The sequence below is a fragment of the Petromyzon marinus genome, unplaced genomic scaffold (assembly GCF_048934315.1).
Source record: "Petromyzon marinus isolate PM22_M1 ecotype Great Lakes invasive population unplaced genomic scaffold, UKy_Petmar_22M1.pri1.0 PM_G_Scaffold_82, whole genome shotgun sequence".
Taxonomy (NCBI): domain Eukaryota; kingdom Metazoa; phylum Chordata; class Hyperoartia; order Petromyzontiformes; family Petromyzontidae; genus Petromyzon; species Petromyzon marinus.
Window position 1 is genome coordinate 1 of NW_027423038.1, and position 16,580 is coordinate 16,580.

The 16,580-nt window shown below is 46.5% G+C and overlaps 2 protein-coding genes across 2 annotated transcripts in view; one reads left to right on the forward strand and one right to left on the reverse strand.

Moving 5' to 3' along the window:
* Window positions 1-302: 302 nt before the first annotated feature.
* On the reverse strand, window positions 303-11,372 carry LOC142921554 (TPR and ankyrin repeat-containing protein 1-like; the record flags this gene model as incomplete). Its single annotated transcript, XM_076062961.1, has 7 exons — window positions 11,074-11,372; window positions 8,806-8,954; window positions 6,414-6,528; window positions 5,145-5,301; window positions 4,152-4,276; window positions 3,581-3,682; window positions 303-438 (listed from the first exon to the last, which is right to left on the reverse strand). Coding segments are annotated over exons 1-7 (829 nt in total), but the record flags the coding sequence as incomplete, so codon positions are not given.
* An 824-nt stretch (window positions 11,373-12,196) lies between these two features.
* LOC142905354 (3'-5' RNA helicase YTHDC2-like) overlaps window positions 12,197-16,580 on the forward strand; it is a 181,610-nt gene continuing 177,226 nt past the window's right edge. The window contains exon 1 of the mRNA XM_076062953.1: window positions 12,197-12,278. The gene's annotated coding sequence lies outside the window, so the exon portion shown is untranslated. The remainder of the gene's footprint in view (window positions 12,279-16,580) is intronic.

Sequence of the window (16,580 nt, forward strand, 5' to 3'; positions counted from 1 at the left end):
AACACAAAGTCACTTTAAGATGTTTTCTTGTTCATGTTTTTTGTTTGTTGCGGTTGCACCCGATTCAAGAGCCGAATGGCTCACAGGGCTATACCAAATAAATGAACTATGAACTAACTATGAACTATGTACTGTAATAAAGAAGTTGCCTATCCAAAGTGTCTCCAGAACCCACCACACAAAACGGCGCAAAATTAATTAAACATACGTGCAATACAATAGCACCCCTGGGTTAACACACACTCTTACGCGTTTCCCACTTGCGCACCTCGAAGAATCACCGCGCACTTCTTGCTACTTACCATCAATGCCCTTGTGAAGGATGAGGATCATCGCGGCGTGCAAGGGGTTGGCGCCGATGGAGGCGGGCTTCGCGCCGTGGCTGAGGAGCCACGTGACCAAAACGGCGATCCACTTCTCTTGACCCGGGGCCAGCAGCTGTGGCAAGAGGACACTGGTCAAAAAGTACACGGGAGGGCCCTCCACACGCCAGTTCACCACGGGTCTCCTCCCTTGAAACCGTTCTCGCTTAGGTTAAGTCAAAAGTGATTTGCCTACCCCAAATTAGTTGAAGCGGTGCTCATCTGCTGTTTCACGGCCCTAGCCAGCGGTGTAAACTCTGCGTTTCTACGGTGGGAGGGCGAGTCGATCCACACGCCAACTGCCGCTGACATCCTCACAAAGTGGTTGCTCATTTTAAAGTTTTGATTTAAAGCTTTCGTGACTGCAGAGAGAGATTCATATTCTTGGTTCTTTCGGTAAAGTCACCACCACGTAGAAGGGAAACAATAAAATACGTGACTTTACCGAAAGAACCAAAGAAGATGAATCATTGCAGTCACGAAAGCTTTAAATCGAAATAAAATTCTCACGACGTTTCGACTGCAACACAAGAAGCAATCATCATCAGGTGTGAAAACCACAGCAAGAATTATTTTTTTTTCAAATTTTCTTGCTGTGGTTTTCACAGCTGATGATGATTGCTTTGTTATCAAACGGTTGAGGGGTGATGATGATGGGTGAAGTGAACTCCCAACCAGGATTAGAACTCACAGCCCTCTAACTGGGAGCCGTTTGCTCTGCCACTGAGCCACCCGGCAGGTTGCTTAGATCACAATCACCGCCTAATAAGACACGGATGAGAAACGCAGAGAGCCGCTGGGAAAACACCGGAAAATAAAAGCTGGAAATTACGCAAAAAATCACGGCGAGACATCCATTGGAATGCACCGAGAGACAGGGAGAGGGAACAACGTCGATTAGAGAATAATCACGCGTTAGAGGCTGCTGTATATTTGACTTTTCCAAAAAAGAATTAAAAAAATGCGATCTTGTCTGTCCCTTGTAGACATTTGTGTGTTATCTTTGAGTTCCAAGAGTTAAAAAAAACAGATGTAGCAAAAAATAAATTAGCACAGTAGTTGGAAATCGAACAGGCTTGGTGGCTTGGAATGATAACAAGTTCACGTGAACCTGGGAAACTCCTTCCTCGAGCACAGGCATCACCAGAGAGGCCATACCCTGCTGTTTGAACTGTGCCCAAGACAGGGAACTGGCCACACTCAGTATCTGAACATTAATTTAGAATACATCCTGGTGATTGGAGTCGAAACGTTGATAATGACAGCCACCGCATATGAATATTCTTGATCATGGTATTAAACTTAACTTTGATGAGGACATACGACTACATGGCAATGCAGCTCAGGGTAAAAAAGGTTTTGACTATTTTGCATGACCTTACGAACGATCACCGACAGGTTGAGTCAGCCTACAGTGCGAATGCACTAGTGGCCACGGAAGGTAATGACAAGGGTATCAGTTATGAGTGTGAAGGGACTGGTGGCTACAGGAGGTAATGACAGGGGTATCAGTTGTGAGTGTGAAGGGACTGGTGGCTACAGGAGGTAATGACAGGGGTATCAGTTGTGAGTGTGAAGGGACTGGTGGCTACGGGAGGTAATGACAGGGGTATCCGTTGTGAGTGTGAAGGGACTGGTGGCTACAGGAGGTAATGACAGGGGTATCAGTTGTGAGTGTGAAGGGACTGGTGGCTACAGGAGGTAACGACAGTGGTATCAGTTATGAGTGTGAAGGGACTGGTGGCTACAGGAGGTAATGACAGGGGTATCAGTTATGAGTGTGAAGGGACTGGTGGCTACAGGAGGTAATGACAGGGGTATCAGTTGTGAGTGTGAAGGGACTGGTGGCTACGGGAGGTAATGACAGGGGTATCAGTTGTGAGTGTGAAGGGACTGGTGGCCACGGAAGGTAATGACAAGGGTATCAGTTATGAGTGTGAAGGGACTGGTGGCTACAGGAGGTAATGACAGGGGTATCAGTTGTGAGTGTGAAGGGACTGGTGGCTACGGGAGGTAATGACAGGGGTATCAGTTGTGAGTGTGAAGGGACTGGTGGCTACAGGAGGTAATGACAGGGGTATCAGTTGTGAGTGTGAAGGGACTGGTGGCTACAGGAGGTAATGACAGGGGTATCAGTTATGAGTGTGAAGGGACTGGTGGCTACAGGAGATAATGACAAGGGTATCAGTTATGAGTGTGAAGGGACTGGTGGCTACAGGAGGTAATGACAGGGGTATCAGTTGTGAGTGTGAAGGGACTGGTGGCTACAGGAGATAATGACAAGGGTATCAGTTATGAGTGTGAAGGGACTGGTGGCTACAGGAGGTAATGACAGGGGTATCAGTTGTGAGTGTGAAGGGACTGGTGGCTACGGGAGGTAATGGCAGGGGTATCAGTTGTGAGTGTGAAGGGACTGGTGGCTACGGGAGGTAATGGCAGGGGTATCAGTTGTGAGTGTGAAGGGACTGGTGGCTACGGGAGGTAATGGCAGGGGTATCAGTTGTGAGTGTGAAGGGACTGGTGGCTACAGGAGGTAACGACAGTGGTATCAGTTGTGAGTGTGAAGGGACTGGTGGCTACAGGAGATAATGACAGGGGTATCAGTTATGAGTGTGAAGGGACTGGTGGCTACGGGAGGTAATGACAGGGGTATCAGTTGTGAGTGTGAAGGGACTGGTGGCTACGGGAGGTAACGACAGTGGTATCAGTTGTGAGTGTGAAGAGACTGGTGGCTACAGGAGATAATGACAGGGGTATCAGTTATGAGTGTGAAGGGACTGGTGGCTACGGGAGGTAACGACAGGGGTATCAGTTGTGAGTGTGAAGGGACTGGTGGCTACGGGAGGTAACGACAGGGGGAGTCAGCTGTGAGTGTGAAGGGACTGGTGGCTACGGGAGGTAATGACAGGGGTATCCGTTGTGAGTGTGAAGGTACTGGTGGCTACGGGAGGTAACGACAGGGGTATCAGTTGTGAGTGTGAAGGGACTGGTGGCTACGGGAGGTAATGACAGGGGTATCAGTTGTGAGTGTGAAGGGACTGGTGGCTACGGGAGGTAATGACAGGGGTATCAGTTGTGAGTGTGAAGGGACTGGTGGCTACGGGAGGTAATGACAGGGGTATCAGTTGTGAGTGTGAAGGGACTGGTGGCTACGGGAGGTAATGACAGGGGTATGACCAGAAACATTCTACGGCCACATCGCAAACTCATCGACCCACCTGAAAGAGGGAGTAGAGACTCACTAATGACGCCGGCTCCACTCCCACCACAGAATTTAGGGGTCGGAGGTCATCGGGCGTACACGCCACTATGTACATCTCCTGTTATTTGCACACCGGACACAAATAAAAACCAACATCACCCACACACGTTCCACGACAAGAGGGCTATCCCCCCCCCCCAAGCATTAACGTCGGCCAGGTTAAAACCAGCACGAGTCGTTGGAAAACACCGCCGTTAATTCGAACAGGGCACGATCACTACGGGAACTGGGCGTGCATCGAACGGATCGCGCAACATTAAAACGCCGCTCGTTGAGCGTTCGCGCGCGTCCAAGACGGCGCGAACGCTGCGCGTGCCAATTCACACGCGCCAAGCTGACGGCAGAACGGAGCGCCGTAAAACCCCCGTCGTTGTGCCGTACGATGCTCCAGGGTGCCCGCAAACGTCGCCTTACTCTCAGCAGACGCGTGACACGATCCCACGAGGCCGAGCGGGAGATGCCGCCGCCGCGCCCGTAGGGGCATCAGACACGACTGGCGTGCGCGACTCGCGGTCGGCCGCACGTGCCTTCCAGAGGCCCTGCTCTGCCATCTCGCGCAGCAGCTGTTGCCACACTTTCTCCGTGTGCAGCAGCGGTTCTTCTTGAAGCATGCGGAGAACCCCTACGAACAGGCTCTTGTTGTCGGTCTTGCCTGCGGCCAACACAGACAGAAAGGCCACCAAGTCAAGCGTGGGAGCATACGTAAAAGACAAAAACGTAGCAATGTCACACCGTAGGGTGTAAAAACGAAGGGAACATTTACGTGAAAAAAACTTACCATTTGTGTGTGCGCGTGTGCGCGCTACACAGATCCACATTATCTAGGAGGTGACCTCTGTGTCTAAAACCACACGTGCCTAAGAGATCAAATCACATTTAGATGCACGCTACACAGATCCACATTATTTAGGTGACCTCTGTATCTAAAACCACACGTGCCTAAGAGATCAAATCACATTTAGATGCACGCTACACAGATCCACATTATCTAGGAGGTGACCTCTCTGTGTCTAAAACCACACGTGCCTAAGAGATCAAATCACATTTAGATGCACGCTACACAGATCCACATTATCTAGGAGGTGACCTCTGTGTCTAAAACCACACATGCCTAAGAGATCAAATCACATTTAGATGCACGCTACACAGATCCACATTATTTAGGAGGTGACCTCTGTATCTAAAACCACACGTGCCTAAGAGATCAAATCACATTTAGATGCACGCTACACAGATCCACATTATCTAGGAGGTGACCTCTCTGTGTCTAAAACCACACGTGCCTAAGAGATCAAATCACATTTAGATGCACGCTACACAGATCCACATTATCTAGAAGGTGACCTCTGTATATAAAACCACACGTGCCTAAGAGATCAAATCACATTTAGATGCACGCTACACAGATCCACATCATCTAGGAGGTGACCTCTGTATCTAAAACCACACGTGCCTGTGTTGCGGTAAGTGTGCCCACAAACCGTATGACATTGCGCCTAATGATCCCAAGGCATACTAACGGTTCATGGCCTTGAACATTTCCATGAGGAATTCAACGGTGAGGTTGACGGTGTGGCCAGAGGAGACAAGCAGGACAGCCAGGCCATGTTGCAGCGCAGCGACCGCTTCCTTTGCCTCGCCCAGCCCAGCGAGCGCCGTGCCCAGCTGATAGTAACCCTGCACACAAAGACAAAGATCCCCCCTTGGAGCCTCAACAGACTTTTGGGGAAAGTGCTGTTTTGCAAACCACCTATGAAGACCAGCGTGGCACACGAGGGGGTGGGTGGCCAGCACCATGCTGGGCTGCCCGTGTCTCCCTAAGTTGCGATTATTTACACAATGCACCAGGTACGCATTTGAGGTCGAATCGAACTCGGCGGAAGCCCAGGAACGGTTCGGATAATGGTCACTGGTGTTGGCAATGAGTGTGGGATTGTTTACTGAAAAAAACTTTCTATGAAATTGCAGTTCATGTGGGTAGGCAAAGAATTTACCTTGTTTTTTACTTTAAATTTTACTGTGCAACACAGTATAGTAATTAATAAATACATACACTATATAGTTTATACAGTACGGTACTGTAAATTGCTCTGTTATGCTAAATTATCACCATTTCTTGAGACTCCTGGGTAGGGCTAGGCCATTTTTCGACTTACGATGGGGGGGTCGTCGTAACGCATCTCCGTCGTGAGTTGGGGACTACCCTGTACACCGGGGCAAGGGCCCAGGACAAGTGTGGATATCTCTCACAACAGTTTTAACTGTGGGTGGACATTGAACACAGGTGGTGGGGTCGTTAAGAGCAACGCGCTAAACCGCTGAGACGCTTACTCCACACGTAACACGATCGCCTTCGCCGGGGCTGTGCCAGCCTTAGAGAAGGTGCTTGGTCGGAGCACGTGCACCAACAGCATATGCAGGTTATCTAGGAAATATTTGATACGTGTCTAGATTTGTGTCTGTCTCTGTGTGTCCCTCCCGTCTCTCTCTCTCTGTGTGTGTGTGTGGCTGTGTTTCCCTCAACTCCCCGTCTGCGTGACATCCCACATTGCTGTTGAGCGGGCCTATCTCTCCCTGGGGGCTGTAAAACAAATTCCGTTGGGGGGGGGCACATGATGGCACAACTTCCAAATGCATTTGAAAAGCAGTTGGCAATGCCAAAAGGATTATACCAAATATGAATTAACGTAGCATCTGACCAGCGTACATATTTACACAGACGACAATTCGCGTTGTTGACTATGATGATGACTCGTGCAAAGGTGTGGCTTGCCGCCTGCAATGAATACCTTGCACCATTGCCGGTCAGCGTCGATGGACTTGCACGACATGGTCACAGCATCTTCGAATCTCCCCAACTTGACGTAAGTCATGGCCATGTTGCAGAAGAGCAGGGAAACAACTCTGCCAGGAGTCACACGTCAGCTGTCGCTTAATGCCACGACTCGGGGTTTGTTTCACTGAAATCCACTCGCAGCGATTAATGAATGAATGTCATGATTTACAGCAAAGGTCTCTAGTTTTTTTTTTTAAAGGGCATTTACTGCCAATGCAACAGTTCATCCCACGAAAGCACAAACACCTCCTGGCATAGGCCTGGCCTACAAGGGGAAGCATTATCACCCGTTATTACATCTCGGACCCAGCTGATGCCTGTCTCTATGTGTAGTGGTTGGTGGCACTGTGCCATGAACTCAGTTACCCGGGTTCGATTCCCAGTCACGGCCACCACCAGTGACGATTATCTGAACCGGTCCTGGGCCTCTCCTAGGTCGACTCAGCCTCAAATGAGTACCTGGTGTGGTGTGTAGTAAACATCGCCACTGGGGAGACAAAGGCGGTCGGGCGTGGTGCTGGCCACCCACCCCCTCTTGTGCGGTGCCGGCTTCGTAGGTGCTCGCTAACAGCACTTGCCACTACAGTCTGTTAAGGCTACACGGGGGATCTTTGCCTTTGTATTTTGTCTTGCTGTCTCTCCTGTATCTCTGTATTCCTTTGTCTACCCTCGGTGCCTGTCTCTATTGGTAGTTCTCTTCACTTTAAGTTAATTTCACGAGTTATTTACTGTGGGTACTTTATTTAATGCAATTACACTGATTGTTTTTGGTCTCAGCCAAGAATGATCGGTACAAGTCTAGGCCTAGCCTAATGCATGGTAAATAAACAGTCAAAAGTGACTACTTTCTGTTAAAACAATTACTATTAAAATGTTTCGTGGTATTCATAAACAAGACGGAAGCTTGTGTTGCCTCCGAAACGTCGCGATTTCATTTTTAGTCGTTTTCATTATTTTATTTTTTTACCTAACGTGGGACTTTACCGCAAAAAAACAAAGAGCACGAATCCTTGCAGTCACGGAAAGCTTCAAATCAAATTCTAGATTTGAAGCTTTCGTGACTGCAAGGATTCATAACTCTTTTGGTTTCATTCGGTAAAGTCGCGTAGATAAAATGAAATAAGACAAAACAATTAAATCACGGACGTTTCGGAGGCAACACGAGCTTCCGTCTTCGGGTGTAAAAGTCAACGCAGAATATGTGTCGGGAGCACAGTTCAGAGACGACCTGGATTATATATACACAGGTTAAGGGAGGGGCTGGGATAAGTTACCCCTTTGATAGCGATCAAAGGAGCACTTGCCCTGAAACGTGAAGCAGGCGTCTTCTTTGGTTCTATCGGTAAAGTCACGTAGAATGAGAATAAAATAATAAATTGATAAAATAAAATAACACAATAAAATTCTCACGACGTTTCGGCCACAACACAAGCGGCCTTCATCAGGTGAAGGGACGAGACTGTCTGGTAGGACAGTGCTGGAGTGAGAGAGCCACGTTCAGATCACGACTTTTAAGCTGTGTGAGAGGAAACAAAGCGCCCTCAACTTTAGCACCACGGATAGCTACGGGCCCCGTTCAGACGGACGAGTTCATCCATGGTCGGAACAGAGGAGGGGAGAGAGAGACAGCTTAGAGTCGCGGCATCTCTTCAGAAAGGTGAGAGACTCGATTAGTTGAGCCTTCTTATCCCAGGCGGTTGAGGGAAGGGGGGGGGGGAGGAGTCAGCAAATCAAAGTTCAAATAAAATCCCGACTCGGGATGGTTGCGCAACAAGCGCCGAGTCTCCATCGCACAACGCACAGCAGCTGCTACCTTGCGACCGCGTTCCTTGACCCTGTAACAATCTCACGTTGTGACCTCCAGCCGATCAGCGCCACCACATTGATTATTCTTCTTTGGTTCTTTAAGGTAAAGTCACCACCGTCACCACCGTAGAATGAGAATGAAATAATAAATTGATAAAATAAAATAACACAATAATAATATTCTAACACGACGTTTCGGCCACAACACAAGCGGCCTTCATCAGGCGAAGGGGACAAGACTGTCTGGTAGGACAGCGCTGTAGTGAGAGTATTATTATTGTGTTATTTTATTTTATCAATTTATTATTTTATTCTCATTCTACGTGGTGGTGGTGGTGACTTTACCGAAAGAACCAAAGAAGATGAATCCTTGCAGTCACGAAAGCTTCAAATCGAAATTTAACCACGTTGATTATTATTATTGTCAACGCCGGGGCAATTCCGTGACGACGTACGCGTGTGACCAAGCTGAGATGTCACAAATTCCATTTGGAACCTGCCCGTTAGATGTCACGATATGCGTCTGCATTTGACGATACCTGCCGACAGAGGCGGAGTGGCAGAGTTGCAGGGACAGAGCCTCCTCGTAGATTTTGAGGGCTTCAAGGTAGTAGCCCATGTGAAATAAATCCTTCCCCATCCGATTCATTACGATGGAGAGCGCATCCACTTCTTCTACAAATTCAGCCTGCACACATCACCCAACACAACATCAACACATCACCTGCACACATCACCCAACACTACATCAACACATCACCTGCACACAACATCAGCACATCACCGACAAACATCACCCAACACAACATCAACACATCACCTACACACATCACCTGCACACAACATCAGTACATCACCTGCACACATCACCCAACACTACATCCGCACATCACCTGCACACAACATCAACACATCACCTACACACATCACCTGCACACATCAGTACATCACCTGCACACATCACCTGCACACATCAGTACATCACCTACACACATCACCAAACACTACATCACCTGCACACATCACCTGCACACATCACCCAACACAACATCACCTGAACACCTCACCTACACACATCACCCAACACAACATCAGCACATCACCTGCACACAACAACATCAGCACATCACCTACACACATCAGCACATCACCTGCACACAACATCAACACATCACCTGCACACATCACCTGCACACTACATCACCTACACACTACATCACCTACACACAACATCACCTACACACAACATCACCTACACTACATCACCTACACACAACATCACCTACACTACATCACCTACACAACAACATCACCTACACAACAACATCACCTACACAACATCACCTACACAACAACATCACCTACACAACAACATCACCTACACACAACATCACCTACACACTACATCACCTACACACAACATCACCTACACACAACATCACCTACACACAACATCACCTACACACTACATCACCTACACAACAACATCACCTACACACAACATCACCTACACACTACATCACCTACACAACAACATCACCTACACACTACATCACCTACACTACATCACCTACACAACAACATAACCTACACAACAACATCACCTACACACTACATCACCTACACACAACATCACCTACACACAACAACATCACCTACACACAACAACATCACCTACACACTACATCACCTACACAACAACATCACCTACACACTACATCACCTACACACTACATCACCTACACACATCACCTACACACTACACCTACACACATCACCTACACACTACATCACCTACACAACAACATCACCTACACACAACATCACCTACACAACAACATCACCTACACACTACATCACCTACACAACAACATCACCTACACACTACATCACCTACACTACATCACCTACACACACATCACCTACACAACAACATCACCTACACACAACATCACCTACACAACAACATCACCTACACACTACATCACCTACACACTACATCACCTACACACATCACCTACACACAACATCACCTACACACTACATCACCTACACAACAACATCACCTACACTACATCACCTACACACAACATCACCTACACACAACATCACCTACACAACAACATCACCTACACTACATCACCTACACACTACATCACCTACACACATCACCTACACACAACATCACCTACACAACAACATCACCTACACACAACATCACCTACACTACATCACCTACACACTACATACATCACCTACACAACAACATCACCTACACACAACATCACCTACACACTACATCACCTACACACTACATCACCTACACAACAACATCACCTGCACACTACATCACCTACACACTACACCTACACAACAACATCACCTACACACAACATCACCTACACACAACATCACCTACACAACAACATCACCTACACACAACATCACCTACACACTACATCACCTACACACTACATCACCTACACAACATCACCTACACACAACATCACCTACACACTACATCGCCTACACACTACACCTACACACATCACCTACACACAACATCACCTACACAACAACATCACCTACACTACATCACCTACACACAACATCACCTACACACAACATCACCTACACACAACATCACCTACACAACATCACCTACACACAACATCACCTACACACTACATCACCTACACACTACATCACCTACACAACAACATCACCCACACACCACACCACCGTGTGAACCACGTGGTGCACCACCACCACCCCCTCTCCTCTCTCCCCGCGTGCCGCCCTCCTACCTGGTTCATCGTTGCCTGCTGACGGGTTCCGCCGATGCCAGCCATTGGCGAGGTTACACGCGAAAAACTATTCCCTCGCGTGGCGGTGCCGGCGGGCTGATAGGAGGGGGGAGGTCCGACGTTTCGCGCCGCCGGGCCCCGGGGTGACGCGATACCCCCCACGCTCGTTTGCGACCATGTGCGAGGCCTTAGCAGGGCGCGTTTAGAAAACGTAGCGCGGATAAGGCGACCACGTGACAGCGAGGCTAGAATTCCGTAGAACTGATAAGTGCTGCCCCTCCCCCCGTAGACTCCTGTTAATACGCACTGTACTTTAACACGCGCAAGAGTACTGTACCTGCCCCCCTGTTACAGTCGTCCACAAACCCCCCCCAGCTTATAACCAATTTGGTTTCGCCCTCCCCCCCAGCTTGTAACCAATTTGGTTTCGCCCACCCCCCCAGCTTGTCACCAATTTGGTTTCGCCCACCCCCCCAGCTAGTAACCAATTTGGTTTCGCCCACCCCCTCAGCTTGACACCAATTTGGTTTCGCCCACCCCCCCCCAGCTTGTAACCAATTTGGTTTCGCCCACCCCCCCCCAGCTTGTCACCAATTTGGTTTCGCCCACCCCCCCAGCTAGTAACCAATTTGGTTTCGCCCACCCCCTCAGCTTGACACCAATTTGGTTTCGCCCACCCCCCCCAGCTTGTAACCAATTTGGTTTCGCCCACCCCCCCTCAGCTAGTAACCAATTTGGTTCCGCCCACCCCCCCCCCAGCTTATAACCAATTTGGTTTCGCCCACCCCCCTCAGCTTGTAACCAATTTGGTTTCACCCACCCCCCCCCAGCTTGTAACCAATTTGGTTTCGCCCACACCCCTCAACTTGTAACCAATTTGGTTTCGCCCACACCCCTCAGCTTGTAACCAATTTGGTTTCGCCCACCCCCCCCCCCAGCTTATAACCAATTTGGTTTCGCCCACCCCCTCAGCTAGTAACCAATTTGGTTTCGCCCATCCCCTCAGCTAGTAACCAATTTGGTTCCGCCCATCCCCCTCAACTTGTAACCAATTTGGTTTCGCCCACCCCCCCCAGCTTGTAACCAATTTGGTTTCGCCCTCCCCCCCCCAGCTTGTCACCAATTTGGTTTCGCCCGTCAGCGTCACGATTTTGGTTCCACTTCACTTTGTAAGATCTCGGCTGGCCTTGGGAGTTTGCGACTGAGTGAGTTTTTTTTTAAACTTCCATCTTAATCCACCCGCACTTTTAAACATTTAAAACAAACAAAATACAAAATGTACCGACCGAGATTAATCGATTAACCCCTCGTTTTAAAAAAGCGATCGAAACTAAAAAAAAAGCCGGCTTCGGGGCCTGCAAGTCTGGGGGCCTTTCGCCGATTTCTTCCCTTCAATCGATCGAATAATCGATCGATCGAACTCGTGGTGGTGGTGGTGGTGTTTAACGTCGTTCGCGTGGACATCGTGAAACAACACGCCACGTGAACACAAAGACAAAGATCCCCCGTGTAGCCTTCGCAGGCTGTAGGGGGCAAGTGGTGTTAGTGACCCCCTTTCACATTCTAAAGATAAACACGTGTACACACAGTGTACACACACACACGTGTACACACACGTGTACACACACACGTGTATACACACACAGTGTACACACACACACGTGTACACACACACAGTGTACACACAGTGTACACACACACACGTGTACACACACAGTGTACACACACAGTGTACACACACGTGTACACACACACAGTACACACACACAGTGTACACACACGTGTGTACACACACTCAGTGTACACACACGTGTACACACACACGTGTATACACACACGTGTACACACACACAGTGTACACACACACACAGTGTACACACACACACACAGTGTACACACACACGTGTACACACACACACAGTGTACACACACACACAGTGTACACACAGTGTACACACACACACAGTGTACACACACGGTGTACACACACACACACGTGTACACACACACACGTGTACACACACACACAGTGTACACACACACACACGTGTACACACAGTGTACACACACAGTGTACACACACACACATGTAGCAAGAACAACAACAACAATAACAACAACACTTATTTGCCCTCTGCTCGTCTCGTTGTGATCGTGCATGTGTCCGATTTGCTTGTGTTCACCGCCTTTGTATTCCTCAACTGTGTTGCTTAATTTTATTTTACGGGAAGCATATTAAGATATATTCTTAGTTCTTTCGGTAAAGTCACGTTGAAGGGAAACAATAAAATATATATAAAACAATAAAAATAATATGAATTACTGCAGTCACGAAAGCTTTAAATCTAAATTTAAGCATATTAAGAGTTTACATTTTAACGTAAAGTAACAAGAAAATGTTGACACTCGTGAGAACTTTCAACGAGAAATGTGGCTCTGGGGAAGGATTCCAGAGGTACGCGTTGACCAACGAAGGCGGACAAGTGGGGAGGAGAGATAATCATTTTGACTTTGTGAAGATATTAACATCACGTTTGTTATCATGTTGCAAGTGTGTTAACCGTTCATTTATTTGGGTTGATAGTATTTCATTAAAAAGCATACTTAATTTTTTTTTGCTGTGAATCACATTTTAAATATATGTATACACAATGTTGGGCACGTTATTGTTAGAATGTTTAATAATTGCACCACACAGTGGAATTAAAACCTTTAATTTGTCAGTACGTAAAAAAATATTTGTTACAAGTTTAAACGGAATGCATTTAAGAAAAACACACGAATGTAGTTTGCTTGGAAATAATTAATGAATATTGATATATTTTTTATTGAAAGCTTTCGTGACCGCAGGGATTCATATTGTTGGTAATTCGGTAAAGTCACCTGCACGTAGAAGGGAAACAATAAAATAATAAAAATATAAAACAATAAAATTATTGTAAAACAATAAAGTTATTATTCTTGGTTCTTTCGGTAAAGTCACCACCACGTAGAAGGGAAACAATAAAATAATAAAAATATAAAACAATAAAATTATTGTAAAACAATAAAATTATTATTCTTGGTTCTTTCGGTAAAGTCACCACCACGTAGAAGGGAAACAATAAAATAATAAAAATAATAAAACAATAAAATTATTGTAAAACAAAATTATTATTCTTGGTTCTTTCGGTAAAGTCACCACCACGTAGAAGGGAAACAATAAAATAATAAAAAATATAAACAATAAAATTATTGTAAAACAATAAAATTATTATTCTTGGTTCTTTTTGTAAAGTCACCTGCACGTAGAAGGGAACCAATAAAATAATACAAAATATAAAACAATAAAATTCTCACGACGTTTCGACCGCAACACAAGCAATCATCATCAGATGATTTTATTGTTATTGTGTTATATTTTTATTATTTCATTGTTTCCCTTCTAACGTGGTGGTGACTTTACCAAAAGAACCAAGAATATGAATCCCTGCAGTCACGGAAGCTTTAAATCAAAATTCGTTCTTTTTTTTCTATTAAAAGCGACAGCCCCATAATGTGTTAACATTTTTGTTGAAGCCCTCTATTGTATATTGTGTGCCGTTGTATTGATATGGGCAAGGATAACTTAGGCGACTATCTCTGCGAGTCTCGGTGAAATCCCCTAACCCCCTTCATCTCGCGAAACGTCGTGGGAATTGTATCGCGTGATTTTATTATTTTATTCTCATTCTCTCACGTGGTGGTGGTGACTTTACCGAGAGAAGCAAAGAAGACGAATCCTGTATCATTATCACTTAGGGGCTGCCCATAAATGACGTCACGCACCTATGGAGGGCGTCAGACGTTTGTGACGATGTGTGACGTAGGGGGGGAGGAGGGGTTGAGAAATGTGACGTCACATCAAAATGCGCAACTTTAAATATCTATATTCTTAGCTCTTTCGGTAAAGTCACGTTGAAGGGAAACAATAAAATAATAAAAATATATAAAACAATAAAAATTCTCACGACGTTTCGACCATAACACAAACGGTCGTCATCAGGCGTTATGGTCGAAACGTCGTGAGAATTTTTATTGTTTTATATATATTGTTATTTTATTGTTTCCCTTCAACGTGACTTTACCGAAAGAGCTAAGAATATGAATTACTGCAGTCACGAAAGCTTTAAATCAAAATTTAAATATCTACTTAATTAAATAGAATTGTTATAACGGCACTAATTTTGAATAATTTTCATTATTAACTATTTGATGTTTTAAATTTACTAAGGTCACCTTTTATTTATTCCATGAAGGAGCATTTCGCTTCTCCGTGGGAGAATGGTGATGCATACATTTAGTAAAAAACATTTTGAATGATTGTTATTAAACATTTTGATTTTAATGATTCTACCAGGGCTTTTCATTCTGTGGAATGAATATGTAATTGATATTATTGTACTCTCCATTTTGCTTCGTTCTACTGCAAAGTTTCAAGTATTTTTTTAATAGAATTACTTTTAATATTTTATAATTCTACAAATGTTTTCTCCTACAACATCAGAGTGCAGCGCCACATTAAATACGCACTACAATGAAAAAATAGTGTAAAGCGATTTGAAGCGTGTTTCATTTTAAAAATGGAAATATGGTTTGGGGGGTGTGGGGGGCAGAACTTTGTGACGTCATATTTCAGGGGCGTCTGACTTTGTGACGCTGTGTGACGAGGGGGGCAGGGGGGGGGGTCAAAAATCGGCCAAACTCGTGTGACGTCATTTATGGACGGCCCCTTATGGGAACATTGCTTTTGACATACACGATTTTGAGATAGGCGTGCTTTTCGCGTATGCCAATGAGTGCCTGTGGGGAGCGGTTAGTGTAGCGGTTAGTGCGCCGAGCTACAAACCTGGCGACCCGGGTTCGATTCCCACTCACGGCCAACACCAGTGACGATTGTCTGAACTGCTCCCGGGCCTCCCCTAGGTCGACTCAGCCTCAAATGAGTACCTGGTGCGATGCGGAAACATTGCCACGAAGGAGACAAAGGGTGGCCGGGCGTGGTGTTGGCCACCCACCCCCCTTGTTTGCTGTGCCGGCCTTCATAGGTGCTTCCCTAACAGCACTTGCCCCGACAGCCTGTTACAGGCTACACGGGGAGGGGGTCTTTGTAATGGAACAAATTCTGAATTAAACTCTAAGAGACAGGAACAGGAGCGTGTGTATGTTGAGCGTCTTTCGCACCGTACGTAGCCAAACCGTGCTGACCAGAGGCGTGGGGGAAGGGCAACGAACTTCAACGCAAAATCAGCTTCAAAGAAGTTTGTTTTCGGCATAGAGAAAGCACATTGATTAGAGAACGTACGAAAAGGTAAGAGACACATTGTCAAGAGAGAGGCGAGCGGGATTGTGCGGGGCGTTGGCGTTCTAAGGCACGGCCAAGGGCAGTGTCAGAGAATGTAAGTGTGTGGGCACGTCTAGTAGAACCTCTTTTGCACTGCACGTAGCCACCCGTGCTAATCGGGACAGCGGCCCAGCCAAGAGGAGAA